This window comes from Apiospora marii, assembly GCF_038362585.1.
Source record: "Apiospora marii strain CBS 49790 chromosome Unknown utg000005l_segment0_segment0, whole genome shotgun sequence".
Taxonomy (NCBI): domain Eukaryota; kingdom Fungi; phylum Ascomycota; class Sordariomycetes; order Amphisphaeriales; family Apiosporaceae; genus Apiospora; species Apiospora marii.
Genome location: NW_027117377.1, coordinates 2,188,972 through 2,216,879, shown reverse-complemented (window position 1 = coordinate 2,216,879; position 27,908 = coordinate 2,188,972). Strand labels below are relative to the sequence as shown.

The following is a 27,908-nucleotide window of genomic DNA, read 5'->3' as shown; positions in this document are numbered from 1 at the left end:
CAGCGGCGTGAGGCAAGCCCTATTCAAGCTATGGGGAAAAGGGACAGGCGGCAGGTTGTCCATACGACCATGATTGATGACTATTCGCCTCCATTGCGTTAGTTAAATGATGGCGGCGAAAGTTCCCAGACCATCCGCTTGGTAACGAAAAACATGACTGGTTGTCCTTGGAACAGCGCTCATATCCGAGCTTATTCAGCGCGGAGAAGACTTTCCTGGCATCGAGACCAGTCCACTTGAATACGGTGAGGGGAAAGGGGATACTGATGCAGAGAGAACATGAAGGCCCCTTTACGTACGGGGAGAGTATTTAATAATAATATCAAGCGTATAATGAAATTAGTATTTCAACTTAAGTCTTATCACTACAAAACGGTACAAGTTAAAATGGTAGATTGTCGTCTGATGGCTGGACTAGGCGCACTTTAGGAAGAGATACAGTTTACGGACTTTATGCTTAATTCAACGACACATCTACTGGAGAAGTATGAAGAGTGATGTGTCTGGGCCACGCCCTTTGCTTTTCATCCACCAAAGTACTGTATAGTGCCGGTAGTCAGCACTAGGGGGTATCTGCACCATGGCGCGGCGGTATCCGGCGCCCTTCGCTCAGCCGACCCTAGGTCATTATTTAGGGACCATCCGCCACTGCATCGAGTAGCTGTAACACGTCGAGTAGCCCCGGGCATCCTTGGTGCCGTCCTCCGACGCCGTGATCCCCTCGGCCAGCATCTGCGCCAGGTCGCCGTTGCCCAGATGGGGCCCGTCGTTGTCGTTGTCGATGGCGCGGTCCCAGCTGAACTGGAGGCTGCAGCCGGTGTTGGACTTGGCCTCGTACCAAATGTTGGGCGTCTCGGACGTGAGCCACCAGGTGAAGTAGTCGTCGCCCAGCGTGGTCTGCAGGTCCTTGCAGGCGTTGACGAAGCCTGCGGGGTCCGGGTAGGTCGTGGGCTGGGGAGCGTAGTTGCCCGTGTTTTGGCAGAGCCAGCCAGAGGTCTCGGTCAGGTTGTAGAAGCCCCAGCCGCAGCAGCCAGTCGAGCAGGAGCCCAGGGTGGGGTAGGTGAAGGTCAGGTCACAGGTGGGAGTGGATTGCCGCGCGGCCAAGACAGGCGTGGCTCGGACAGGACTGGCGACGATGAGTGAGGCGAGCTGCAGGAGCAGCAGACCGAACATGGCTACTATCTGCATGGTGACGGTTCTTTGCGTAGGTAGGAAGCAAAGGATCTTGTGAGAGTTGAAGGGAGTAGGTCGTGGTAGGTAGCGATAGACCTTGCGAAGGTTGGGAGTAGGTAGGTAGGTGGGTAGCGGTGGTTGACGGTGGTTGAGGAAAAGGAACAAAAAGATCTGCGAGGTGGGAAGTGAGGTTATATACTTAGTTTTGGCGAGGGTTTCGGGTCTGACCCCAACTATTCAATGCTAGCCATGATGATTCAAAATGATCTCCGCCGGTTGATGGGCGGCGTCCAACTGCATCTCGCCCAACACATCTTGACATCACATCGACTAGACCTGGGAAGTGGTTATATTCAATGTGTTAATGAAGCGGGGGGAATAACATTCAATTCGGTAGCCCTTGGAGGGCCCGGCCCCTTAATCATGCCGGGCACCTGATCAGATCATGGGTGTGCCCATGCTGCCTATCGTCACATTAGATCCGCCCCCCTGAAAGGCATGTAGTCAAAAAGTCAGTACAGTGACGAGATGCTTGGCATGTTGGCTTGGCCCCCCAATGAGGTGTTAGTGACCCAGAAACCAACACGGAGGCTCAGCGGCTACAGAAGTTGGGGGCTCGACCATTGGCCAGGGGTGCTCGCCTACCGCCCAATCAGCATCCGCAACTGCTGATCGAGGTCGCACTGCGAGTCCAGCACTCTGGCTCAATTCGGTGGCCCCCCATATTCAGGCACAACCCCGCAGGCAGATCACCATGCTGCATGCACGGCTCGACGACGCACTCGCCCAACACCACACCACTGGACAGAAAAATTCTACGAATGTGATTGATCTACCGAAAGGGTGTGCTCTCGCAAAAGGTGTCAATTCGTTGCAGGAATACGTAGCGGACTCGGCCCGCCCAGGGGATCGGCAGAGGTTCGAGAGCCCCCGCCCGCCCGCGGCAGGTTGGCTGCAGCTAGCGAGGTGACAAAGTGCCCACAGCTCTGTGCAGCCCAACTGCTAACCTCATCTGTGCATAACAATGCAATGCCGTGTTTGCTTGCGCAACTAATTGATTAACTGCTTGAGGCTGTACAGAACCCCTTAGCTGGATAATATTGAGTACGAAGCCAGAGCAAACTCCGTTTGTGATTGTCCGGAAAATGTCAACAATGACAGGGCAAATGGTATGGTGACCCTCGAGTCTTGCGCCGCACTGGGAATGGCAAGTCATGCATGCTGTGTTGCGATGGCGGAGTTCGGAGCTTCCATGTCGACTTTTGACATCGTTCATTCCAAAAAGGGAACTTGCAAAGATATAACGAGATGAACAACAGTTTTACCCCGCATAGTCCATCCTAATGGAGTCGAGGGCATTTGCAAAGGGTTGAGATGAATTAGCATAGCCATTCCCACTGAACGCTGATGCTGCTAATTGCTTCATCTGCTATAATCCCTTGACCCAACGATTTGAAGTGTCGCCGTGCACGTGTGATGCATGCTATGCGAAAGATGCAGTGGTGACCTTGGCTTTAGTCATCTCTTGTTGTTGTCTGTCATCCAGTTGGTGCCGGCACAACGTCACCATGAAACGACGTTTCTCGACCGAACCGAGTCGAACGAACAAGTCCACTAAATCCGAGATCAAAGGGGCGCTGGGCCAATTGATTTGTGGATCGTGGCGGCATTGAAACCACTAACTTGGGGGAGTCTTTCAAGTACCGTTGGACGCGGAGACTTTTCGCATTCAATTGTCTCCGCTAACCTCCCAAAAACCCTCCGCTCCCAAGCCAAGCAATTGCTTCCCCAGACTCGCCGAGGAAACAATTGCTCGGGTTCGTCCGAAACTATGATGACGAACAATGCGCCCGCCGCCGTGCACAACGGCTTCAACCAGCCCTTGAAGCGCCGCGCCGCCTGCGATGCTTGCAGTTAGTTTCGCTGGCCTCTCCCAGGCCCTCCCCAGCCTGGTTGCACGCTAGTTTACTTACCCGAAACTCTACAGGGAAACGCAAGATCAAGTGCGCTGGCGGCACGCCTGTCTGTCAACGCTGCGGCCGCCTCGTCATCCCCTGCCACTACTCTGATGTCGCGCGGATCGGACGGCCTCGTCGCCAGAGGCAACCCAATGATGCTGCCTCGTTGACAACAGGCAGCAACAGCCCGCTCGCGAGTAGTCCTCCCGAGCAATCCGCCTCACAGATTCCAGCCCCCACGAGGGCAACCCCCTCACCAGCCGAGGGCCTGGTGCAACCGGCCTCATCCATGCCTGAGTTCGACATGGCCTTTCTCGACAATGTGCCTTGGCTTGATTGGACCAATCCAGCATCGCAGTTGTCGCCAAGCATTGCCTGGGATAACTTTCCCACCCCAACTGGCGAGGCCGGAGATCCGCAAGACACGCAATCGCAATCATCATCGGGGAGGAGAGGGCCTTGCGAATGTGCAATACTTGCCCACAAGCACTTTTCCATCTTGGGCGAATCACACGAGGGCCTGGAGCCTTTACGGTCGCTGCGGGAGGCAGCACAAGTGGCCAAAAAGCTATTGACATGCGACGTGTGCTTTGATACGGGCAAAGGTCACAGGGGAGTCACAGGGAACGTCTATCTTCTTGGCGCCCTGCTTTCCAACATCGCAAGCTCCTATGCACAGTTTTTCGTGCAGCAGAAGACGCGACTGGCTGGCAAGGAGAGCGAACAGCAAACCCTTACCCTGGGCCACGGCCCATCTGCATCCCCCGACTCGTTGGTCGAACTTCGAGTCGGGAGCGCTGAGTACCTGGCGCTACTCAAGTCGGGAATTCGAGTTGATGCAACCAACCTCAGTGCCATATGCGACGATTTCGCACAGAGGCAGCAGAAGCTGCACAACGAGGGCCACGAACAATGTGCCAAGGGCCGCCCATGCCAAAGCAAAGATGCGTCCGGGTGTTCCAGGCCTTCCCAACATTCGCATGCTATATGTCCCAAAGCGACGACAGACGACCCGAGACGGTTTTTCTTATGCTTTCAAGCGGTTCGGATGGTGCGGGCTTCGATCGAGGAGCTGCAGGCTGTGCTTGAGGGCGAGGCGTTGGCGTCACCATATCCGCGATGCTGAGTGAACTTTGATGATCGACCCAAGTGTCAGCTTGTTTGATTGGTGCGTACTTATTATGCAAGAGCGACAGGCCGATGCCCCGTCGCTACATATAGCATATCGTGGTTTGGAGGTCGAAGACCATGGCTTTCGGGTGTATAATAGATTTCAAGCGTAGTGTGGGATACCCTGTCCTTCACGAGAAGGCTTTTTGGCATGTATATAGAAAGCCGGCGTACAGGGGGGGGGGGGGACTTATTGGGAAATTACTGAGGAGAGTCCGAGAGACTTTAAAGATCTGGTGGGTTCAAAAGATGTATATGATTTCACGTCTTCAACAAACACAGGACGAAGGGTGATGGTTGTGGAGCCGCGGGGCTTGGGACTCGGCCCTCCGTGGGGTGGCGATCGGGTGTCCGCATCTCACGTTGGCTGGGACGGAGCGTTTCGAAAAGCCTCCGCCCTCCCCTGACGGGGACATTTCCTGACAGAAATCCACAACTCCCGCGTTTGGTCATACCACGCAAGGTTTCACTCCCGTCAGAACCACCGTGTCACTGATTCTTGCACAATTGACCCGAAAAGGAACTGGTTGACAAGGCATTGCCAAGACCGATGCGCGGCCCGTGTTTGCACCCCCGAGTCTGACTGCTGAAAACCCTCCGCGCTGCAACACATCTCCGGAAATAAGTATCTGCAAGTTCCCTTCGCTTTAGAAACAACAAACACCTGTCAAACAAGCTTCTGGGACAAGATCTACACGTATTTCTTATCTTGGCATACGACATTCTTTATACATTTAGAGCGATCTCTGCCATTTTTCCTTACAGGCCAACTACATCTCGTTCTGAGATCGACGGATCAGAGTGCCACGCACATCGCCATGGGGTTCGCATCAACCAAATCGAGGCGTCTGGCCATCATCATCTGCATATCCTTTACCTTTTTCGTGGCCAAGATAGCAGGTTAGCATACCCTCCACCGTCGTTTGCGTCCGACGTGGCTAACTTGAAGAATAGTGGGTTTCTATACAGTCTCTCTGGCTCTAGTTGCCGACGCTTTTCACTACGTATGTTGCCCCATCTCGCATCCTATCCACGTTCGCCTACAAAGAAGCACCGTACTGATTTGATTACTATAGTTGAGCGATGTGATTGGTTTCATTGTCGCTTTCTCAGCCTTCAAGGTAAGCAGCCCCTGATGTACACTGAGAGCTAAGGCGACAAGTATCTGACACATGCACGCCCACAGGTATCCGAGCGAGAAGAATTCTCGCCGAGTCTCTCGTTTGGCTGGCAAAGAGCAAGTCTACTCGGTGCCTTCTTCAATGGTGTCTTCCTGGTGGCTCTTGGTGTCAGCATCTTCCTCCAGTCCATAGAGCGCTTCATCACCATACAACGTAAGTCGCCCTTTACTTCGAACATCGGTTAATGTACCTGGCTCTGGCTGTAACTAAAAATGCCTCTAGCTGTCGAGAACCCCAAGCTCGTGCTCATCATTGGCGGTGTCGGACTCGGCCTGAATATCATCAGCGCACTTTTCGTCGGTCACGACCATGCCGGTCATGATCATGGCCACGGCCATGGACACGATCACGGACACGATCATGACCATGAACACGGCGACGAGCCGCACGACCACGACCACGACCACGCACACGAACACGGTGATGCCCACTCTCACTCGCACTCGGGCCATGATGAGGGTGCCGACGTGCATGGCGAACACTTGCACACCACGAAGAAGACGGACACCAAGCCTGGCTTCGATTTCGGCATGATGGGCGACTTACTCCACGTCATGGGAGACGCTGCCAACAACATTGGCGTCATGGTCGCCGCCCTCATCATCTGGTTCGTCAAGGGCGAACAGCGCATGTACGCCGACCCGGCCATCAGCATGGCCATTGCCATCATGATCTTCTTGACGGCCATCCCGCTGGTGAAGAACACGGGCAAGGTGCTGCTGGGCCACGTGCCCAGCAACGTCAACGTGGAGGAGGTGCGGCACGACATCGAGAAGGTGCCCGGCATCAAGTCGCTGCACGAGCTGCACCTGTGGTCCCTGACGCAGGAGAAGGCCATCGCGACGGCGCACGTCTCGGTCCCGGAGGACACCACGGTGGAAAGCTTCATGGGCCTCGCCAGGACGGTTAGTGAGTGTCTGCACGCCTACGGCATCCACTCCGTCACCCTCCAGCCCGAGCTGCCGCCGCCCGGCTCCGTCTACGACGCCGGGTCGATCGAGCTTACGGCCCAGACCGCCACCGCGGACCCGTCGGGAGTTGCCGGGGCGGCCCGCCGCCGCGCGGTCCCGCCGTCGTGCCGGCTCACCTGTGGCAAGACTAAGTGTGCCAACTTGGGTTGCTGTGCATAGACGGCTATGGGGCTTATTTTCGCCTACGAGACTACCATTTGCCTGTAATTACATTAGAGAACGTTTTACCTTCAGGATACCCAGCTTAATTGCCCGTTCGCATACATAGACGGATAACGGGGGAGCTTTAATGAATTATTTCGTCTAGTTTGATCTAATATGTCCATGATATCTCGTCGTCCTTGGGAGAGTTGTGGTGATAGCCTACTTTTGACTTGCGCCTGATTCTTGAGAACTGCTTCCCATTGTCATGGAAGTTGTTGTAGGGCATCTCACCCCAGGCAAATTGACTCGGGGATCATTGGTGTAGAGTGTAGACACCAGCGATCTGGCCATACACGCTCTAATACCCCTGTCCATCTCTCCCGTGCGGGAAAAGATTGCAATTCCAGCTAGACCGAAGAGTTTGCTGCCAAACGAAAGCTGGTCCCTATCCACAGCACGCACTACCTCCTTCAGCGTCACTTCCTTTTCTGTTGTTGGTGAGAGAAGCCTTATTAGCACTGCCTATAGGGTTAATGATATGATGTTGGGAGTCAGGGGTAATCATCATACCTTCCCAATGCGTCCCACGTGAAGATGAAAGAACCCAAGAAGGCGCCGATGAAGATGCACACAATGATGTAGCCGTTGTAGTACATAGCCAAGCTGATCGATCCCGCAATTAGTCAACATCCCAGGTTTCCGTGCTCGTTTGCTGGGGGCGACCCAGTGGGGAAAAATGTACTGACAGCATAACGATGTACGCATTCGCGAATTGCAGAGTATACAGCAACGCTCGTACGGCCTGCTCCAGGGCGGTGGATCGATAGACCCCGCGAGTTTGTTGTTCGTTCTGCTGGAGGGCTTTTTCGGCCTGGATCTTGTCGTACTTTCGGAGCAGATAGGCGTCGTATTCCTTGTGGGCGCGGCGGAGAAACAGGAGCGTCATGGCCAGCAAGATCACGCCAATGCAGGTGCCGGCGAAAATGGCCTGGGTCGTGATGCGCCACGTCGAGGTCAGGAAGCAGGCGTCGATGGTGTCCCAGTTCCAGAGCATCTGGTTAGGGTCGATTGTATGCGCGTTAGCCACACTCACTCGTTTAGCTCTCCTGTCGCTGCTAGATGCCTTCATAGCCCCTTTTTGGTCTTCTTCTCTCGGAATTTCGTCAGGGAACTCACGTTGACTTTGCAGTCGCCCATGCCTCCATGGCTATGCATCCCCTCCATCGACATTGGGGTGGACGAAGCTGCTGTCGCAGTCTCCGTCGTCGAAGCGCCCATGTCCATAGTGTGGCCTGAATGATCCATTTCGAAGAACGATAATGACAACAATTAGAATGCTGAGAAGGAACTCGTTGCCAAGAATTGAAGTTCAAAGGGGAACCCCGGGAACAAAATGCACCGGTACTTTCTCAATGCCAAGGGATGATGCTTGGTTTTACGTGTAGTGGGCAATTTACAAGAACAGGGACAAAAGGGCTCTAATCACAAGGACAAAAAGACTCGACGAACAAAGAACAACAAACCGACTCCAGTAACAAGAACAAAAAGACTCTATTAATAGCCACCAGATGATTCGCGGTCAGAGAGCTGCATATGTGCACCGCCTTGTGCGCACGTTTGAGCTCATAGCACTGCAGCTCGTATCGACACCACAGAGGGTGTAACCGGCCCGGTGCTTGGCTATCCGATATTGGATAAAGTTGAGTAGCACTCAGTTGGCGCCCAACCGGCATACTGGCAGAACCTTACTGTAGGGACGATCCCAGGTCATCTCTGAGACCACTGGTTTGTATAGTGTCTTTCCTCTCACTCCTAGTTTCAGTTAGGATGACATGAGGGGAAATTTTGGACTATATAGTAACAGATATGATGCACAGCTATATGCACAACCTCCGACGGCTTATAGATGTGCGAAGCTAGACAATATGTTGAAATGAGATATGCAAGGCTTGTGACTCCTTACTTTCCTCATACTCCTAGGCCCAAAGCGAAGGTATCTGATAACCCAGTACAGTTTGGTACATTCAAAGAATTAATCTCGAAAGCTACATTTGACGTAATCGGATCACGTGAGGCGCGGTGCTTTGTTGTAAATGAGTACTTGGCCTTCCCTCTGCTTTAGTCTTGGAAGTCACGATTGCATTGTTTGAATGTCTTGGGGGCGAATTCCAAGCGAGCTGATGGCGGATTCTTCGAGCTGCTGAGTGTAATCAGGATTCTGCCCCTGGTCTTATCGAGGCTTCCAGAGTCGGCTGATTGCCAAATCCCGTTTTAGTTGGGCATGTGATTATCCAAGTCCTCGAGAAGCTGACAATAGCGCATTCTAGGACTGACCGATGGAGTGAGACTACCCGGCTCTTTGTGTCACGATGAATGACTTTGCTTACCCTTGATATACCTTGAACGTCCCGGAGCTGAGTTTTTACACACGGAACTTGCATCATTGATGCCACTAGGGTGAATTTGGTTCTATCTTGGTATATACTTGTCAGCCCGTGTCACAAAGGTCACATGAGCCCCGTGTAATCCCCATGGCGTCCTCGTGGGTCCCCGGTGGAGGGGTCGGGAAGAAAAGCTCACGGCAAATAGAAAAGAAAAAGAAAGAAAAAGATCCCGTGCACGGGACACCAGCCGCCGTGATTCGCCCTCGCTCCCGGCCCAGCGTGGGGCTGCAAACTTATACGCCTACGCTAGTCGATCAGAAAACTGGAAATGGGTGCAAAACACTAGCAACCCATCCTGGAGCCACCTTGGGTGCAACCTTTCTAGTCAACCACGCGAGCTGATGGCCAATGGGTGGCTCAAGAACACCGACTTGCCGCCCAGACTAGGCAAGACGTCTCCCACCGCTCTTGTCATTGGGATCGTCATCCTTCCGCGATGCCCGAACAGTCATCTAAGGCATCGCGGTAGGTTATAAAAGCACCCAATTCGGACTATCGCATGGTTGTTGTTTCGAAAGTGAACCAAATTATAGTTTTAAAACACGTTGTGCTGCGGCTCATATAAAAATATAGGCTCTTTTTTGCCCCTTTTCTGTTGAGTGAACAAAAAGTTGTCCTCATAAGTATCATAGAAGAACAAAACCCCCGGGAAACGATGAAGGCCTTCAAGCTCGTCCAATGGGGCCAACCGGGCCAGTACGTCGATATCCCCAAGCCCAAGCCCGGCCCCAACGACATCCTGATCCGCATGCGGGCCGCGGGCCTCTGCCGGTCCGACCTGGACATGATGGACAGCCAGCCCGGGTCCCAGCCCTACGCGGCGTCGGTGGACGCCGACTACGTCCTGGGCCACGAGAACGCCGGCTACGTGGCCGAGCGGGGCGTCAACGTGACGGACCTGGCCGTGGGCGAGGCCGTCGTCGTCCACCACATGCCCCACTGCGGCAACTGCCGTCCCTGTACCGACGGAATGGAGAACCACTGCCAGGCCTTCAAGCGCGGCGCCATCGCCACGGGCCGCGGCTGCGGCGGCGACGGCGGCCTGGCCGAGTTCTTGGTCGCGCCCCGGACCGAGGTCATCTCCCTCGGATTTGGCGTGGATCCCGTCGACTACGCGCCCCTGACCGACGCGGCCGTCACGGCGTACCATGCCGTCCGGACGGCGGTACAGCGCCTCAAGCCGGGAACGAGTGCGGCTATCATCGGCATCGGTGGCTTGGGCTCATACGGCGTGCAGTTTGTCAAGCTACTTTCGGCGGCGCAGATCTACGCCGTGGACACCAGCGAGGATCGCCTGAAGGTGGCGCGGGAGGTGGGCGCAGACTCGGGCGTCCTCTTCCGAGAAGACGACCACGATGGCAATGCAGCCGGAGACGAGATCATGGAGCTGACCCAGGGCCGCGGCGTCGACGTCATCATCGACTTCGTCGGCAGCTCGGCGACGCTGCAGCTGGCGGCCCGGATCTCGCGCCCCCAGGGGCGCATCCTGCTCGTGGGCATGCACCCCGGGGGGTCGCTCGAGGTCGGCTGGGCCCGGCTGGCGACGAGCTGCGAGTTCGCCATCAGCCTGGGCAGCACGCGTCAAGACCTCCGCGAGGTCTGCGAGCTAGCGCGGCAGGGAAAGCTCCGGATCGACGTGCAGAAGTTCGGGTTCGACCGTATCCCGGAGGCGTACGAGAAACTCCGGATGGGGGCCCTGACGGGTCGGGCTGTCGTGGTGTTCCCGAATCCTAAGGATGTTGACGTAACCCGTCAAAGTACTGGTCGTAAGTTGACTCTTGCTTTCACTAGTCATATCGAACCACACGGCTTTCTTCTCCATACATTTCAGCGATGGTTACTAACATCATCGGCAGGTCTGCGTTCGAAACTTTGATCGATTTCTCCTTTTAGTTTTCTGGTGCAGCAGTAGCAAGCAAGCAGGGCTTGCGGATGATACCAAGACGGCGTATTTGAAGTTCATATATAGATTAGAGGTCCAGATCAATCAAGTTACTTTTATTTGTTCATCCATTTGAAAGCTGACCAGTGTAGAGTCGATGACGGGACAACGTGTACTTGAGCCACTGTCTGGCAGTCTTGGCTACTGGAGAATGACATACGGGTGTTGCCCCTGAAATTTACGAGCTACCCCTGTTTGACTTGCCAAACACATTTGAAATAGGGGTAGCTCGTAAACTTCAGGGGAAACTAGGAGCCCTGCGTGCACGGGCAGCCATCTAGCGTCCGAGGTTTCATGCTACTTATGGGAGGCGACGTTCCAATAAACTCTGGGTTGTACTTGGTTGTACTTCCTTGGGGCAGTCGAAGGCAACTTATCAGCTTTAGATATGGCACTATCTTGGTCTGTATCTAAGGACGCAAAGGGTCTCCGCCAGTGTTGCATATGAACTAACTAACCAACCAGCGTACCGCTGGTTGGTTGGTACTACCCCTGTCGCCGATTCGGTGCTGGTTGGTTGATAAAACGGTTGATTAAAAGGGCGTTGGTTGGTTGACGGTTGGTTGGTTCGTATCTCGTGATGATTTTTGGTGTTGTGGTCCGTGCGGAAGCCTCATTTTCGACGGTAACGCCGACGAGGCTCTGTTTTCGACGGTGACGCCGGCAAGGCTCTGTTTTTGAGTGTGATACCGGCGAAGCCGGCGAAGCTAAATTTAACTATGGTGAATAGTAATGGATGGTGATATATGGTGATGTAATATAGTGGTGATGAGCTCGAGATGGCTCGAGGGATGATGGCTCGAGGGATGGTTCGGGAGATGGAGCTTGAAGTTCCGAGATTAGGTCCGAAAAGGCTAGTAGTCTTACATTATAAGGTTATCGATAAAGGCTCCGGAACAATAATACTTCGTCGGATCGGCCTCTAGCTCCATAGGACCGGCCCTTAACACCATAGGAATATCGTGAGATGGGTAATATTCCGGCTTCAATCCAACTATATTAACTATATTAATTGGTTAGCAACTAAAGGGACTAGATGGTTAGTTGGCAGTATTTTCCAGTAGGCCGTGGTTGGTTGATTAATAGAGAGCTGTTGGTTGGTTGGTTGAATATAAGGTTGAAATGGTTGGTTCGTCTGCAACACTGGTCTCCGCGAATGAGACACGGTATCGAAACAACACCGGAGAAGAACAGCACAGTGAATTTGGTTGCTACGTACCGTCCCGTTGCACTCGTTCTTGACACTTTGTAGTCCGGCTCCGACGCCCACCCCTCTCTGTATCTACCTGTTGTCGGTAGTCGTCCACCTCTACCTAGGCTATCTACCCACGCTTTCTTGATGGAAACTTAAGCCGCCGGTTTGCTAAACCCGATTGCTAGATGTTGGCGGATATCCCAGGATGGATATGCTCTAGCTTGTCGAGCAGCTGCTTCCACAGCTTCCTCTGTGTCTCCAATCCCTCCTCGCTCCTCACAAAATCCGAAGGGCTGCATCAGACAAACGTGAGTCAGTTTTCACTCCCTTTATCTGAATACGTTTTAGATGAATTCTGTTGTTGTCAACTTACACTCCAACTTCGCAATTGTCGAGATATTGCCCGTGCGACTCCTGGCCGGCCACGCAGGGATGCACCACAGTCCGACCGCCCACCTCGGCTGGACGGCCGACAACCAGGAGGACGACGAACACGATCATCCGGAAGATGAGCGGCTGATTGCGGTTGATGTTGGTCCGCACCGAGCCCGGGTTGACGATGGAGGCAAGGATGTTGCCGGGCTTCGCAGACCGGGTCAGCTGCTCCGCCAGTTCGCGGGTCGCAAGGAGTTCCATCAGCTTCGAGGTGTTATACCTGCAAGCAGTCAGTGAACTACTCATTCATCATCACCACAATCATCGCATCGCACTGTATGATCAATGGCCTCGAAGAGATGGGTGTGATCGATTCTCGCCTTACCTGTCGGACATGTCCGTCGTCTTGGGATCTGCGCATGCCTCCAGGATGTCGGGGGCCTTGCGCTCCTCGAACCGCGCGACCAGGTGCAGGAAAGACCCGACGAAGGTCGCCACGGCGTCCTTGTTGTGGTTGAGCGACGTCTCGCGCAGCTTGGGGAGCAGGAGCAGCGCCAGCAGGAAGGTGCTGACATAATTGACCGTGGTGATGGACTCGTTGTCCTCGGCCCAGTCGAACGCCGAGATGTTGATCCCGGCGTTGGAAACGAGCGCGTTCAGCCGCTCCAGTCTCGTCGTCGCGCGCTCGGCGAAGGCTTGGACGGAGGCATAGCTGCACAAGTCCAGGGGCCACTGCATACGAGGGTCCAGTGTTCTATCAGCTCTTACTCACCCGATGGGATATGATGGATAGACAGGTTGGCTGGGTGGACCATGCTTACAACTTCCACTACACCCTGACGACCTGTGGATGCTTCGATGGATCGCTTGGCCTTTTCCCCTTTGGAGACGGTGCGTACGGCGAGGATCACCTTTGCCGCCTTGAGGCGGACAAAGTGGCGGGCGGCTTCTAGGCCGATGCCCTGGTTGGACCCGGTGACGATAATGGTATAGCCTGAGAGGTCCTTGCTGGGGACAGGGAGGTTCGTGAAGAACTGAGAGCGAATGTAGTGACGCAGCATACCTGTCGACATGTTGTCAACAATGAAAGTGTGTCGATCTTTTGAAATGGGATGGACGACCAGCTTGTGCTGCTGCTTGCTCCGTGGACACACCTCATTATCAGAGAGAAGAAACCGACACATTTATATCTACGGTGTCGATACCTTGATTTCATCTATCTATCAGCTATCTGTGTTGGATGAGAGAAGTTGTGCGTAATATGGCTTGTAAGCATGCTGCTGCTGCATCAGGTGGCGGGTATGTCACACAAGGAAGGGAGGACCAGGATCCGAGCTGAAGTCGCATCATTACTGGTTCGAATGATCTACTAGCGCTGTAAGCAAGTTGTATGAGCGAATGAATGGCGTATTTAGAATACGATGCAAGGGAGGGCCCTCGGATGAGCTAACCTCTTCATAACCATCGAAGCTGTAAGCCAGCTGCATGTCCTAAACTCAGCTTCATAGCTTCCATGTCGCGCGTTCTAAAAGCCACAAGAATGGCACCGGAAACCGTCTCAGCTACCCGGTTAAAGAGCGGTAGTCGTATTGCGGTCCCTGTTCTCCAGGGGGTGAGTTGGCTTGACACCAGATGCTGTTGGTTGACTTCTAATGAAAAGTCATGACCAGGTTAGAGCAGGGGAGGATTGGAGGGGAACCACCGACGCGAAGGAAAGGCGGAAACTACAGAACAGACTCAATGTCAGGGCATATCGTATGTCTGTCTTTGCCCTTTGTTACGATAGCGATGCTTTCCATGTATCACCTTGTACTGATTTGATGTACCAGGTAGACGCAAAGTCGCCGAGGCTACTCGCGATGCTGCCAAAGCGGCCAACGCCATGGCTTACCCAAATCGGGCAGCACTTCAATCAGTAGAGATCGAGGTCTCTTGTCTAGCACCAGACGGCACACCCTACGGCTCGCGCGCCATGGCCTTCGCGCGCGCCCTCGCCGCCAGCGGCATCCAGCTGTCCTCCGACCACCGGATCCCCATGATCCAGTTCAACGTGCTGCGCGCCATCGTCACCAACATGGCCATCCTCTCGCAGCGGGCCACCGGTTGCGACCACCTCTACGCCGCGCTGCCGACCTTCCCGGCCCCGGATCAGCTGCCCGAGTCCTTGGTACCGACGCCGCGCCAGCTCGCCGTGGCACACGAGGCCTGCATCGACGTCATCCCCTGCGCACGCTTGCGGGATAACTGTCTCGAGGCCGCGGCTCGGGGTGACCTTGATATCGAGGAGCTCGAGAACGATTGTACGGGCGGCATGTGCGACGGGCCGGTGAGGACGGACGAGCCCGGGGTCATTGTCTGGCGAGACCCGTGGCGGACGGACGGGTGGGAGGTCTCGGCGGGGTTCTTTCAGAAGTACCGGGGTCTGCTTAAGGGGTGTTGGGATATACTGGAGTCTACTAATAGATGGCGGTCACTCAGGGGAGACGAGCCTCTTGTGATTGAACTGTGAAACATAGCCCTTAGGGAACATCCGATGAAATGAGAGCCAGAACATACCGACCTACCTCGACCTGCAGCAAGTACGGATCAAAGGTTTCGATTTACCGGTCTTTGCACGATGTTAAAGGGGAGATTAGGCATACAACTTGATAATTGCATTCTCATGGATAATAAATGTACCATTAGTTTAGTACTTTAATCAAAGTTTACTTCGAAACGCTGCACTTAGCCGTCGCCACGACCGTCTCATCCGACTCAGAAGTCGCCGTCAGCGTGACAGCCGCTGAAGCGGCCGCTTCGCCCGAAGCGCCCACCGCGACCTGGGCCGTGGCCGACTCCCCAAACTTGACCGCGGCCAGGGCGTTGGGCACCTCGACCCTCCAGCCCTCGCCCTCGACCGCGGCGCTGAGACGGTAGACGTCCGAATCCAGATAAGCCGCCGCGTCATCCGGATGGCTCGCGTCGCCCTCGCCCGAGAAGGTCCCGGTGTTGCTCAGCTCGAACGCGCAAGTGACGCCGGCGCCCGTGGCGCTGCCACCCTTGGCCGACCCCTCCGCGAGCCCGACACCGCGCTGACTCATCGCTACCGCGGTACCGTCGAGCGAGCGCACGGCGACGGTGTAGCTGAGCACGCCGGCGTCGTCGCGGTGCATGTCCACAACGTAAAAATGCAGCCGGTTCGCCTCGTCGACGTGCTCGAACTGGGAGCCGGAGCGGGTGCCGGCGTGGAAGAGGGCGTCGAGCAGCTGGCGGTAGTCGCCCATGGTGATGTAGGCGTCGGTGCCGTTGGGCCGGACGAAGTCGACGAGGCCGATGTCCTGCGGGTTGGCGTCGACGGTCCACATGAAGGGCTGGCTCCAGCCGTTATCGGTCGTCTTGGACAGCAGGACGCCGTGGTCGGGCTGGAAGCTGTCGGCGCCCATGCGGTCCACGACCTCGACGTGGTAGTGGTCGTAGCCGCCGCCGTCGCAGAGGACGTCGGTCGCGATCGAGCAGGGCGGGGACCGGTCGGCGTCCATGTCGATGCGCAGGCCCATCAGACCGCTCGGGCCCGGGTCCACGGCCCGCGCCGTCACTGTCGCGACGACCAGGCCCGAGGTGGCGAGACCTTCGCGCGACAGGTGGAGGATGCTGGAGTTGCTGACGAGGCCGAGCTGCGCCTTGTCGCGCAGGCTGTGCAGGCTGCCCATGGAGCCACCCTCGGTAGGAGGGATTAGCCAGCGCGTGTGAGGGCCTATTCGAAAGGGACAGTCAGTCATCTTATCGATATATCTAACGTAGTGATGCCATGCATATGACAATCTACTTACCGCCGGGACCGTTGAAAGAGCCGCGGTCAAGCATGGAAAAGGGGCCAGCAAAAGCCCGACGCAGTGGATTGCCATAGGGGTTGTTGTAGTTATCGCCTGTTCGCATCGATATTAGTCTTTGAGAGAGACAAGGTACCGCCCAATGTGCATTCCTCCAGCATTACTTACCGATTCCGAGCAAGTGTGACAGCTCGTGGGCGTAGGTCCCCATACCCGAGCTCTCCCCCTGCGTCGATGAGCCGTCCCCGGCGTTGGGCCAGATGTTGGAGGCAGCAGCCCAAGACGACCAATCGACGTAGCGCGTCTTGGCCCAGTTGGGCAGGGCGGCGCCAGTTCCATTACCGTCCATGCCTGGGGGCGGCCCGAAGGCGTCGGGCACGTCGTCGCGGCTCTGGAACCGCATCTCGCCGAATTCCTGCCAGGTCGAGGACTCGTCCTGGCCCGCCGACAGGATGAAGACGAGCTCGAACGAGTCGGCCGTCTCCTTTCCCACGTCGGCGCGCCAGAGGCCCAGCGCGTCGGCCCGGATGTCGCGGTCGCACCGGTACCCCGCCGGGCAGTACCCCTTGTTCATGCTGTCCTCGATGCCGTACTCGAAGGAGCTGGCCGGCATGGCGTACGCGCCGAAGGCCGTGAGGTCGACGCCGTAGCGGCCCAGCGAATCCTGCATCCAGTACTCGTGCAGGGTGTGGCCCCGGTTGATCTCGGCGGGCTTGTTGAGCAGGTCGCGGTAGAAGCCTGGGACATCTGCGCGCTGGATGCCCGACGCGCTCGCGAGCGGGTTGCCGTAGATGGTCGAGTTGGGGGCGCCCGTGACTACGAACGCCTTATCCGGGTAGTCGATGGTGACGAGGGCGATGTTGAAGTTGCGCTCGGAGCCCTTGCGCGACGGGTCCGCCCAGTCCACGCCCGGCGGCGCCTTGAAGTCGGCCCACGTCATGTCGTCGGGGTTCACCCAGTTCTGCGCATCGAGGACTTTGAAAGGGTCCGAGGCGCAGGGAGCCGCCCAAACCAGGTTAGTGGTGAGCAAGGTCACGACCGCCGCGAAGGCAGTCGATCCTCGATTGAAGCCCATCATGCTTTGCTGTCTCTCTCAATCTGACTTATTCCCCCTACTGAGGTCTAGTAAGGGAGAAGAAGAAAACAGGCGACTTGACGACCTTTCTGCAGTGTGAAAGTGTGAGGTGACACACCAAAAAGCTCTTTAGGTCGGATCATCTTATATATGTTGGATCGCGTGCGCACCGATAGCACTCAGGATGCTTGCATAGGCGAGATGCGAGGCACCGCTCAAATATGTTGAAGATATGCGGAGCGGCCAATCAAACGGGATGCCAAGTCACATCTGCATGTTTGCCCGCCTTTTCTCACCTGCTCGATTCAGTAGCCACAGGCATCCGATTAGCCAATGCAGGCCTGAGATACGGCCGCTATCGTGGCGACCCGAAAGCAGAGAGAGACTGAGAAAGAGAGACATGGCAATGGCACCTTCCTATCTGGGAAGCTCAGGTCGTTGCGGCTCGAGCAGGGCTAGAGGCCATTTGCTTGCTCTCAGATTACATAGACAGTTTGCCGCCATCAGCACATAAAGGTCACACATGATCTCCAGAAGAGAACGTCACGTCAATCATCAAACAAAATCGGTCGGTCGCATATACTCATATATTCAAACGTAAACTCCCATTCCCCGTTTTTTGTCTATCAATGGACGCAAGGTCGATTGCGAAAATAATGTTACAGATACACCATCGATGTCATAAAAGTCTCGTTTCGTTCCAAGTCGTTAAGTTTCGTTCAGTCCCTCCCCTCATGAGCCAAGTTCATGATGCCAGATATGCCACCGTCGTCACAGTCCCTCGAAAAGCCGCAACAACCAACAAAGAAGCTGGCCAATGTCGCGCTCATCGAGCCATCCGAAGGCGACGTAGCAATGTTCCTCCCAGCAAACGAGATGCTTGCTATAGTTCCTCCTCTATCGTCACTTTGGTCGCCCTCTGCCTCTTATGTCCCGGCCAATGCCAGAAAAGAAAAAGAAAAAACTCGACCAAGGCATATTAAAACAAAGTATGGGGTATCAAAAGTTGAACCCCGCGACGAAGCAGAACTCCTTTCCTTTCCATATTAAAAATGTCGTATGGTATCCAAACGCCAAAATACTGAGCGCGTTCAGACGAGTCGTGTCGTAAGTGGTTTTCCGGCCGTAAATGCATGTAAAAAATGATGTCGTGTAAAATCATGTCCCCGTGACAATATCGCGAATGGCCCATCTCCAGGCATCGTTGTCGCGATCAACCGTGCCCACCCACTTCTCGCACTTCTTGCGCCAGCGGTCCTCCTCTTCGCGCTGGCGACGCACGAATTCAGGCCCAACGTCGAATTCTTCGCCAACAAGCCAATCATCGTGCATCTGGCTGACTTGGCCTGTGCCGCCTTCCCCGCCCTCGGTATCCCTATCCTCGAGGTCGGGGATGTCCTTGAAAGGATCTTCGTCCTCTTCCACGATGTCCATGGGATCTCCCGGTCGCGCCATGGTAGGTGTAGTGTTTGGGTCGACCTTGTGCCAGGTGAACATGTCAGGGTCGAATATCATGTTACCGACGCGGCGAACACCCTTGCTCGAGCCCATTGCTTGAATGAGCATCGGCCGCGGCGTCGAGGCTTCCTTCTCGCGTATGGAATGCGAAAGGGACGCAGTGGAAGGCGATGAGGCAGGAACTTCAAAAGCGCTCAGTGCATTCTCATTGCCTTCCCACCTGTACGTGTCAGGATTGTAGGTCATACCATTGATAACTGCCATAAGTTAGCGCGAGCCTCGAGTCATTGCATGGAGAGAAACATACCTTTGCTATCCTTGGCTGGGTTCAGATTAGTTATCAGATGGGGCTTCAACTGTGGAGGCCGCTTGGTTTTCTTTTGTCGCGCGGCCGTGCCACTGTGGTGGCTGTGGGGGTGTAGATTGCCCCGAGTTGAGATTTGCCCTAATCTCTGAGATGTAATGGGAGCAAGGGGCCCGTTGTGCGGGGCACGGTTCGCCAGACTCGCTTCCCTAGCATTGCGACTGGCAGCCGTGTCGCGAGCAAAGTGAGGTAGGTAGTCTGGCTTGGCCGGGGTAAACGGAGAAATGGGCGACGGAGTGCTGCGACCGGGTAGAACATTTTGGTGGAGCTTGTTCCGTAGATTCGTCCGGTTCCCACTGCCACTAGGCACCTTCTCATATTTCGATTCGGCTTGTGCCGAAGTTGGCAAGTCGTCAAAAGCATCAAGTTCAGATCCGTCACCGAATTGCCGAACCCGACGCGGCTTGTTAAGGTTGTGCCATGGCTCGGCAGCCGCCTTCTCGACAGGGCGGAATCGACGGGGGCTAGGCGATCTCAAAGTGGAGTTCGAGAAGGTTCTTGACAGAGGCCTGATGTCCGGTCCAGCGTCGGAGTCGTGTCGGCGTAAAGTCCGTGGGTATTTGGAGGACACATGTTGGGATTGGAAGCTGGATGCTCCGGCGGGCAGAAAAGGAGCCGAGTTTTTCCTAGCCTGGGCTGCACTGCCCTCATATGATGGTGACGCCCTCGCCCTTTCAACCGGTGTTTTGGGGCCCAATGAAGACGTAGGCCTATCTCTAGAGGGCGGTCGGTCGTATCGTCCGCTGAGTGGGCGGGCCGGTGATTGTGGTGCGCCACGCAAAACTGGTAGGGACCTCTTAAGGCGAAGAAGTTGAGCATTTGTTGTAGTGGGTTCTACTACGTTGCGCAATGTACTGGTCGAAACCTTCTGGCTGGGTTCTCTTCTTCGAGGGGTGGTAGGAGGAACAGAGGACGTAGTCGACGAGGGTGTGGTCGGCGTGTGGAGGCTGGAGACTGAAGAGTGGCTGGAGTGGCCGAGCCGCGATTGGGGTCTTCTTGCCGGGCGCGAAGGTATAGGACCTCCACTCTCGGAAACAGGCTCCAAAGATGGTTGTGTCAGAGAGCGTTCATGGCCCATAGGTCTTGGGAGCCGGGAGCCGCTTAAAGAGGATCCTGGTTTGTTGCTGAAGGTGATTGACACAGCTGTCTTGGGACGTGCAGGGCTCATAGGGCGGATGTCCTTCAGTCGGACGTTGCGGTGCATGCTGTTCTTGCCTGAGCCAAAGACGTCGCCATCGCCAATTTCAAGGCCATCCAAGTCGTCTCCTTTGTCCAGCCCGGGGGTCTCCGGGGGAGAGTCTTTGGATGGGCACACCCTCTTAGTATCAAGCTCCCTCTCGGGCGACCGGCTTTGCTTTCGACGCTTGAGTCGCTCAGTGAGGTCGAGCGGCCCATTAGGCAAAACGATCCCATCAAGAGCTTCGTCTTCACTCTCGGCTGTGATGGAGCTCGAGATGCTAGGGCTCAATGCAGATACGCTTGAGCTGCGATTTGAGAAGGCGTCTTGTCGACGTGTACCGCCAAATCTTGTTCCGAGGCTACCCTCACACCAATCGAACTCGTCGCCACTGCTAAGAGCAGGTGTTCGAGGAATGTCTCGGCGACTTGAAAGGTTGAGCTTTCCACTGGAAGGAAGCTCCAAATCAGCTTCAAAGTCGTCGCCCTCATCCGGCTTTGCAGGCGTGGGTTGTGTGATGGTAGAGATGTCTCTCATGGGCGCCCGCAGTTTGGATGCTTTAATGGTAGAATCGCCATCGCCAAACACATCGTCATCATCTTCGCTATCCCGGAATCTATCCAGGTCCACGGGCATGACGAGCTTCTTCTTGGAGGGCGAGATTTCCGCGGCCGGCGCAAGTCGTTTTGGCGAAATGTCCATGCTCATAGGCGAGCCGAGCTGTTTTGGTGGGCTGTCCCATAGAGGCGTATCTTGGGTGAAACTGGCCGTGGCAGACTTGACAGGGCTCGGGGCCGCAGAGCTTCCACCACTCACTTGGCGTAAGGTTTCGGGGAACTGGGAGCTGTCAGGTTGCTTGATGCGTAGGGCCTGCCCTGGCGCGGGTAGCTCCAGGTCATCGCCCCAATCTTCTTGGTAGATCTTCTTAAGCTTCTTTCCTCCGAGTCGCTTGATTGTGCCACCCATAAGTGCAGATGGCGGTACGTTCTTGGGGATGGGGATGCCGGCATTGGTGACAGCAGCTATGGCGTCCAGTGTGGACTTTTCGTCGTCGTCAGGCAAATGAAGAAGTCTTTCCTCGTCACCGCCCAGCGACTCCCGGTCAGACCTGAACGAGTTGTGGCTGTCTCGCCGGTTTCCGTGGCCCGCAGTTGACCCATTACCAAAGGTAAGGTCGTCATCAATCATAAAGTCATCGTCGTCCCAGTTCTCGACCTCCTCTTCCACCGGGGCCCTGGGTTTCAGTCGTAAAGTATCCATGACGTCGGTTGGTGTTGTTCTTGTAGTACATATGTTCGTAGGATGATGGCAGCTTTGTCGCTTATTGCAAAGATGGCTTGCAGAAGATACGGGTCTATCTGCCGCTTGTGTTGTTATGAAGTGAGTGTAATGTACGATTTCGATACCTGTAAAAGGTATCGCCGTATCCAAAGTCCAGAGGTAGAGACTATATAGAGAATATAGTCATGCGAGGCTACCAAATGTGAAGCTCAATATTGGACGTGCAGAGCCACGATGTCATATCCTCCTCAGCAACTATGACAACTTCCCAAGAGCATTTTCGATTGGTGTATTCGGATGTCGTATTCTCTGGCTGAAGTCCTGCAGGACGCCCACTATCGGGTGCGTCGGGTCGACGCGAAGGTTCCGAAGGGATTGGCGTGTCGGAAGTGGTAAAGGTGCATCCAAGAAGAAACGGAGTGCTTCTTTGGTGTTGTTGTTATTATGTAATTGGCAAGCGTCTCGACTTGTCGCAAAACCGGGAGGTCGATAATTGTGTCGCAGAAGGTTGTGGTGGGTAGAGACAAAGTCGCAAATTTGGGACGGCAAAAGGTTGGTAATGTTGGCTCCAAAGGCAGCGCGCGTTGTAGTGTGAAATCAACGTCGAGGTGATTGTCTTGAAGGGAGTCTGGGGGGCAGCTGGGCTTGCGTGTGGATGCAGGTCATTCCATACGCTGGGCAGTCAAATCAGGGTCTCTTGGATTTTCCCAGCCCAAAACTTGGAAGCAACACGGACACTCAATGGTCTCAAAGTCGGGAGGCAATCACGATGAATTGAAGACTTGGGGGAGGGAGGTCGGGGAAATCGGCAGCGTTGTAGGCAATGTGTCAGTGATGCGATCAGTGAGGTTGAGTGGCTGGAAAGATGGCGGGTCGTGTGCTGGGGCAGTGACCAGTTATGGTCAGCTAAGGGTATGGCCAGTGGACAAGCAACCAGCAGGCCCCAGGGGCGCACAGATCTGATGGGTCCCCTTCTCTGAATTTTTCTGGTCCGTCCAGCCCGTGTATCACGTGGGCCGTACGCTAAACCTGTTTCAAGGTGTTACACCCAAGTCACCACGAAAAAAGCGCGTGGAATCGCGTACAGAGAGACCCTCGACGGCTGTGACCCCTCACTCCCTGGGATTTCAATACCAATGCATAACATTCCTCCTGCAGGGTGTCATTCTCCCATTTTTGCAAAATGTCGGTATGCGATGCGATGCGCATGTGTGTGATCTATTTGACATGGTGGCGGTCTGGTGACGGACGATCTATCTATCTCCATGCAGACAGCTCCGACAATCTAACGATTTGCCCATCCCGAAATTTGCACCATTGATTGTTTTGATTGAGGCTCAGGTAGGTCCGCCTTATGGTCTGGAGTTCTGGCCTTTGGTGTGGATCGGGCGGCCGATTTAGATCGTCCGGCACCGATGACTTACAGGTCCCCAACTCCCTACCATTGAAATAATCAGGGGTCTAGGGAGAGAGCTCCAGTCTGCCACTCCAGCTCGGCTCGATTGGGGGCCAATTGGTTGAACCGAGCTGTTGGTGCCTACAGCTGCCTGGAATTTGGTGCAAGAGGAATGCATAGAGATGGGGTTCATTCAGACTTCAGACGACTTTTACAGTTTCGATAAATACTGCCTGCATTTCCTTTGCCAATTTCATGAAGTAGGTAGAGTAATATTCTTTTTTTATTATTTCAATTGAACGATTTCCCGATTGCATGCATCTAAGCTGAACATTGGAAGCTGTGGCCGTATTCTCAGCCCAACCCAACCCACCTGCGAACGGCTTGTGACAATCGCATGCAACCTGTTCTGTGGCCCGAAAGCTTGTCGAACATCAGCTATAACTGGGTGACCGGGATCGCCGGTAATAGTTGCGACGGGCTATGATTCCTTATTCAACCTGAGCAAGTCCAGAATCAATCCACGGCAGTCGAAACGCCGGGTGAATGTCATCACAGGTTTCATTTTTGTTGTTTATCGACATCATACCAGGCGCCCCCGCAGGTCGTTGGCCGGAGTACCAAGGAAAAAGAGGGCTCCTCCTGCAATCTCCAGCCAACGAGAACCACAACTGACACGACATCTTACATACTTACGCACCCGCAACGAAGCGCAGCGCACTTCATACCGCCTATCGCGGAACTCACTTGAAACGCTGTCATTGATTCCTCTGGACCGGGCTTAGGCCACGCCACGCGACGACGAAGACGCATCTCGGGAAGACTAGCTGCTTCCGATAACAGCAGCGACACAACATGCCACGCTCGCGCATTCTCCGCTTGCCATGTGGTGATGCCGAAAGCGGCAACTTTGTCCTGGAAGCAAAGTCCAACGGATCCAAGCCGCTGGACCTGCTCATTCGAGGCACCGACGGGGCCAGCGCATTCGAAACAAAAAGTAAGCAGCCGGCTCCTCTCAAATATATTGCCCATCTTATTATTAGTACCTGTTCTGTCAGCCGTATGGTGCGGGCTCCGCTATGATCGACAGTGCGTCGGACCCGGATCCCCGTTTCTCAAATTCATGCGTTACGTAGCTGCATTTCCGACTCGCTGGACCCTGATCTTGGATTTATGAAGGGCTGACATTTTGCCTTGCTTTTTTGCGCCACACAGCGCGTCACAACCGTATCAAGGAGTTCAGGGCCGCGAATGCGCCTTGTTCCGAGGCTGAGTGGGAGCAGATCTTGGTTGCGATCCTCGTAGACCCGCAAGATGCCACGAGGAGCGCCCGGGATGTCGAGATCAAGGTAGAGCTGCGTTCGGACGAAGAAGTCACGCTACACTTCCGGAAGAACATCCAGGGTATTGCTGTAAGTCCTGATGCGGCCTCTGACATAGTTTAAGTGGGTGAAGCTTACTAATTAATACATCATCAGCAACGACTGGGCACAATCAAACTAAAGGACTTTGAGGAGTCCGATGACAACCCCGGCATATCACCCTTTGATTGGTGCGTATCTATCCTGGAGGACCACGAGAAGGTGGTACAAGAGGCTGGAGCCGCCAAAGAGAAGGTCAAAGAACTAGAGCAATCTGTTAAGGAGCTCAAGAGCCAATTTGAAGACCTCCTTAAAGCCAAAGATGACGACGAGAGCGTGCTGCTGGAAAAGTTTCGGGATCTCCTGAATGAGAAGAAACTCAAAATCCGCCAGCAGCAGAGGCTGATAGAGTCGGCCGACGTTGACCCGGAGAAACTGCAGAACATCGGCGCAAGCCAGCGCACCATGAGGAAAGCAGGCGGCTCGAGAACCTCGAAGCGTAAGATCAAGGATGAGCCCATATCCGACGAGAGCGACGGCGGCTTTGAGAAAATGGATGTCGATGACCAGAGCAATGGGCCGCAACCAGACCCAGATACAGATGACCGGCAGACGACGGATAACGATGCCACGGAAAGTGAGCCTGACAATAACGCAACGGATTCGGAAGAGGAGGCAGCACCGCCCAAGCCAGCTCCAAAGTCGAAGCCGGCACGGAACACGCGGTCGCGGGCGTCTAAGGGGTCCCCGGAACCGGCACCGGCAAAATTTACTAAGGCCTCAACTGCTACTGCGTCACGCTCCACAAGAGCCGCGAAGAAGCAGTCTGAAGAACCGGCTCCTGCTGCTGAGCCTGAGCCTGAGGCTGGTGGCAATATTGCACCTCCGCCAGTCAGGACCTTGCCTTTCAAGTCGAGGGGCAAGAAGCCCGCACCCACGCCTGTACCCGCAGCGGACGATGAGACTGATTCCGATGATGAGCTATGATAGATACCCCGTGTCTTTTGTTTAACAAATTCGATACATAACAAGACCAAGCCGATCAACTGATTGCTGCCAATTGGTTCAACGTCTACTTTATGCGTTGCTTGTTGTCTACATGGGCTCCAAAAGCATTTCCCCTGATTCAAAAGTGACATATGTATAGTACTCCTACTACTCAGACTTGCATACGTAGCTGCAAAGATTATCAACCATTTAACTACTGCAGATTATGTATCAGTTGCAATGGTGCGTATATGTCTTCCTTCCCTGGCCCCCTTTCCCCTTTTATGTCCGGTCATCCTCCGCGAACCGGTTCCTCCAGAAGCCACGGTAGTGCTTCTCCTGGCCAACCGCGGCGATGCGCTCAACCTCCCTAGGCGTGAGCTTGAAGCTGGGGATCTTGTTCAGGTAGCTCTGGAGCCGCTGCTCGCTGGAGCTGGTGGTGATGGTGACAATCCCCTGGTCGAGGCACCAGCGCAGCGCAATGTCCGCGGGGTGGACGCCGTACTTCTTGGCGAGCTCGTCATAGACCTTGTCCAGCGGTCCAGGCTTGGCCTTGATGGCGGCCGTCAGGGGCCCGTAGGCCGCCACGGCGATGTGGTGCTGGCGGTGGAAGTCGATCAGGGTCCCGTGCTGCAGGTACGGGTGGTACTCGATCTGGTTGATGGCGGGCGGGACCGTGGCCGTCGCCAGCACGGCCTCGAGGTCGGGCTGCAGGAAGTTGGACACGCCGATCGAGCGCGCCCGGCCGCTCGCCTTGATGGCCTCCATCTGGCGCCAGACCTCCTGCAGCTCCGCGGGCGTGTCGGCCAAGAACGGCGCGTGCACCAGGTACAGGTCCACGTAGTCGAGGCCCAGTTTTCGCAGGGACCCCGCGAAGGCCGTGGGAATATCCTGTTTCTTGGTCCCGTTCAGCTTGGTGGTGACGTAGAGCTTCTCGCGCGGCACGCCAGCGGCTTTGATGGCGGCGCCTAGTTGCTCCTCGTTGCCGTAGACTACCACATGATGTCAGTCAACAAAAAACAAATTCAATTTTCGATCTCCGTATGATTTTTTCCCCCGTCGTCATTGTAATCTTACCTTCGGCGCCGTCCAGGTGGTAGAACCCGTTTTTGATGGCCATGACGGTAAGCTTCACAATCTCGTTCGTGTCACTATTGCCATCCATATTCGCTCGGGCTGTACCCAAGCCATAACCTAGCTAATGACGTGGATGATTAGCAGTGTTAGCATAAATAAGAATTGATTCAACAAGTGTATTTACCAAGGGTATATCGTTGCCGTCGTTAAGTCTGAGGTGTGGGATATAATCCATTTGCTTTGGTCCGCTCCCAGAAGTATCTGGCTTAAATGCCGACGTCATAGAATTCATTTTGGCTGAGTGGATAGACGATGAAATGGTTCTGGGTAAACAAAGCGAAGAAAATATAGTTCTTTAGATAGTTGAGCCTGTTCTCAACTGGTAGGGTTATTATAGTATATAGTATCTTGTAGTTGTCGTCGTACGTCAGCTTTGAAACGATGAAGCATACATATGGGAATGTTGTCTGATCAACATTCCACGATAGCGGTGCCAGTAGCATAGGTGGGGTCTACCACGTCAGTAAGAGTGTGTGGATGAAATAGTCGGCATGCTTCAAAAGCGCCATCTTAAGTGGGCTTTTCCGCAATATGGCAGTGGGTGATGGCGGTCGACAGGATTGGAGGTGAGGACATGGCTGCCGCATTGGTTCCTTTTCATCAAGCTATAGGCTATGCACGCAGCTGTCATGGCCACGCAACAGCCCGGATGGCCCAATGCCGATGAGTTTAAAATATCGGTATCCGTAAGTGTAATGGAATATCGTAAATCGTACCATCTTGGGCGACCTACCTAGACAGAAAGACGGCACTGCTTGGATCAACTCTGTCCAGACGAGCCCCGATGCGTCTATCTACTATACCGCTGATCTATTTCATTAGCAGCTTGATACAATATGTTATGCGATTCCATATAGCTCCGAGTCGAGAGTTGTTGTAGCAGAAGAGCAAAATCGAGTATGCAAGACATATGCACGAATCATTGCTTGCGCCGGTATTAGTCGCGCCGGCATGCGAGCAGCAGCCTTCTGAGTGGCCAAACAGCAAATAAGGATTCCCAAATGACGTTTTGTGACCCCAAAACAGACCAGTCGGCGACTGCATGGCCGGCACTCGGCTGCATCGGGTGCCGTTCTGTAGGTCTGGAGTAACAAACCCTTAAGAACGTGCAACTTGGAAATCCACATCGCAGCCGACAACCGACACAGGAAACCGTTGAACTATTGATATGGACATAGCCAGAGAGATTTTGAGATGCGCAGTTCATACCGACAATCACTCGGTCCCAGTTGATATTGAAGATATACCTTCTTCACCAGGATCGTCGAACCGCCTACCTTTCTGAGGCACCTTACTAATGAGGGCAGCTT

At 54.7% G+C, this 27,908-nt stretch overlaps 10 protein-coding genes across 10 annotated transcripts; 4 read left to right on the top strand and 6 right to left on the bottom strand.

Annotated features, from left to right (window-relative positions):
- Positions 1-627: 627 nt before the first annotated feature.
- Positions 628-1,188, bottom strand: PG985_008614 (uncharacterized protein; the record flags this gene model as incomplete). Its single annotated transcript, XM_066828382.1, has 1 exon — positions 628-1,188. The coding sequence occupies one exon, from the start codon at positions 1,186-1,188 to the stop codon at positions 628-630; it is 561 nt and encodes a 186-aa protein (XP_066683294.1).
- A 1,819-nt stretch (positions 1,189-3,007) lies between these two features.
- Positions 3,008-6,612, top strand: PG985_008613 (Zinc/cadmium resistance protein; the record flags this gene model as incomplete). Its single annotated transcript, XM_066828381.1, has 6 exons — positions 3,008-3,086; positions 3,161-4,045; positions 5,256-5,305; positions 5,378-5,422; positions 5,488-5,635; positions 5,705-6,612. The coding sequence occupies 6 exons, from the start codon at positions 3,008-3,010 to the stop codon at positions 6,610-6,612; spliced, it is 2,115 nt and encodes a 704-aa protein (XP_066683293.1).
- A 536-nt stretch (positions 6,613-7,148) lies between these two features.
- PG985_008612 (uncharacterized protein) lies at positions 7,149-7,651 on the bottom strand (the record flags this gene model as incomplete). Its single annotated transcript, XM_066828380.1, has 2 exons — positions 7,149-7,260; positions 7,344-7,651. The coding sequence occupies 2 exons, from the start codon at positions 7,649-7,651 to the stop codon at positions 7,149-7,151; spliced, it is 420 nt and encodes a 139-aa protein (XP_066683292.1).
- A 2,045-nt stretch (positions 7,652-9,696) lies between these two features.
- On the top strand, positions 9,697-10,917 carry PG985_008611 (alcohol dehydrogenase; the record flags this gene model as incomplete). The annotated part of the gene is made up of 2 exons (XM_066828379.1): positions 9,697-10,807; positions 10,898-10,917. 2 exons carry the CDS (start codon positions 9,697-9,699, stop codon positions 10,915-10,917), a joined length of 1,131 nt encoding a protein of 376 aa, XP_066683291.1.
- Positions 10,918-12,359: 1,442 nt separating this feature from the next.
- On the bottom strand, positions 12,360-13,626 carry PG985_008610 (uncharacterized protein; the record flags this gene model as incomplete). The annotated part of the gene is made up of 4 exons (XM_066828378.1): positions 12,360-12,471; positions 12,552-12,851; positions 12,939-13,285; positions 13,375-13,626. The coding sequence occupies 4 exons, from the start codon at positions 13,624-13,626 to the stop codon at positions 12,360-12,362; spliced, it is 1,011 nt and encodes a 336-aa protein (XP_066683290.1).
- Positions 13,627-14,093: 467 nt separating this feature from the next.
- PG985_008609 (uncharacterized protein) lies at positions 14,094-15,062 on the top strand (the record flags this gene model as incomplete). The annotated part of the gene is made up of 3 exons (XM_066828377.1): positions 14,094-14,165; positions 14,224-14,308; positions 14,383-15,062. The coding sequence occupies 3 exons, from the start codon at positions 14,094-14,096 to the stop codon at positions 15,060-15,062; spliced, it is 837 nt and encodes a 278-aa protein (XP_066683289.1).
- A 196-nt stretch (positions 15,063-15,258) lies between these two features.
- Positions 15,259-17,437, bottom strand: PG985_008608 (uncharacterized protein; the record flags this gene model as incomplete). The annotated part of the gene is made up of 3 exons (XM_066828376.1): positions 15,259-16,286; positions 16,363-16,458; positions 16,531-17,437. 3 exons carry the CDS (start codon positions 17,435-17,437, stop codon positions 15,259-15,261), a joined length of 2,031 nt encoding a protein of 676 aa, XP_066683288.1.
- Positions 17,438-18,595: 1,158 nt separating this feature from the next.
- Positions 18,596-21,696, bottom strand: PG985_008607 (Protein byr4; the record flags this gene model as incomplete). Its single annotated transcript, XM_066828375.1, has 2 exons — positions 18,596-19,152; positions 19,203-21,696. The coding sequence occupies 2 exons, from the start codon at positions 21,694-21,696 to the stop codon at positions 18,596-18,598; spliced, it is 3,051 nt and encodes a 1,016-aa protein (XP_066683287.1).
- A 2,272-nt stretch (positions 21,697-23,968) lies between these two features.
- On the top strand, positions 23,969-25,461 carry PG985_008606 (uncharacterized protein; the record flags this gene model as incomplete). Its single annotated transcript, XM_066828374.1, has 3 exons — positions 23,969-24,110; positions 24,329-24,525; positions 24,592-25,461. The coding sequence occupies 3 exons, from the start codon at positions 23,969-23,971 to the stop codon at positions 25,459-25,461; spliced, it is 1,209 nt and encodes a 402-aa protein (XP_066683286.1).
- Positions 25,462-25,743: 282 nt separating this feature from the next.
- PG985_008605 (NAD/NADP-dependent indole-3-acetaldehyde reductase) lies at positions 25,744-26,860 on the bottom strand (the record flags this gene model as incomplete). Its single annotated transcript, XM_066828373.1, has 3 exons — positions 25,744-26,453; positions 26,539-26,659; positions 26,723-26,860. Coding segments are annotated over 3 exons (969 nt in total), but the record flags the coding sequence as incomplete, so codon positions are not given.
- Between the last annotated feature and the right edge of the window lie 1,048 nt (positions 26,861-27,908).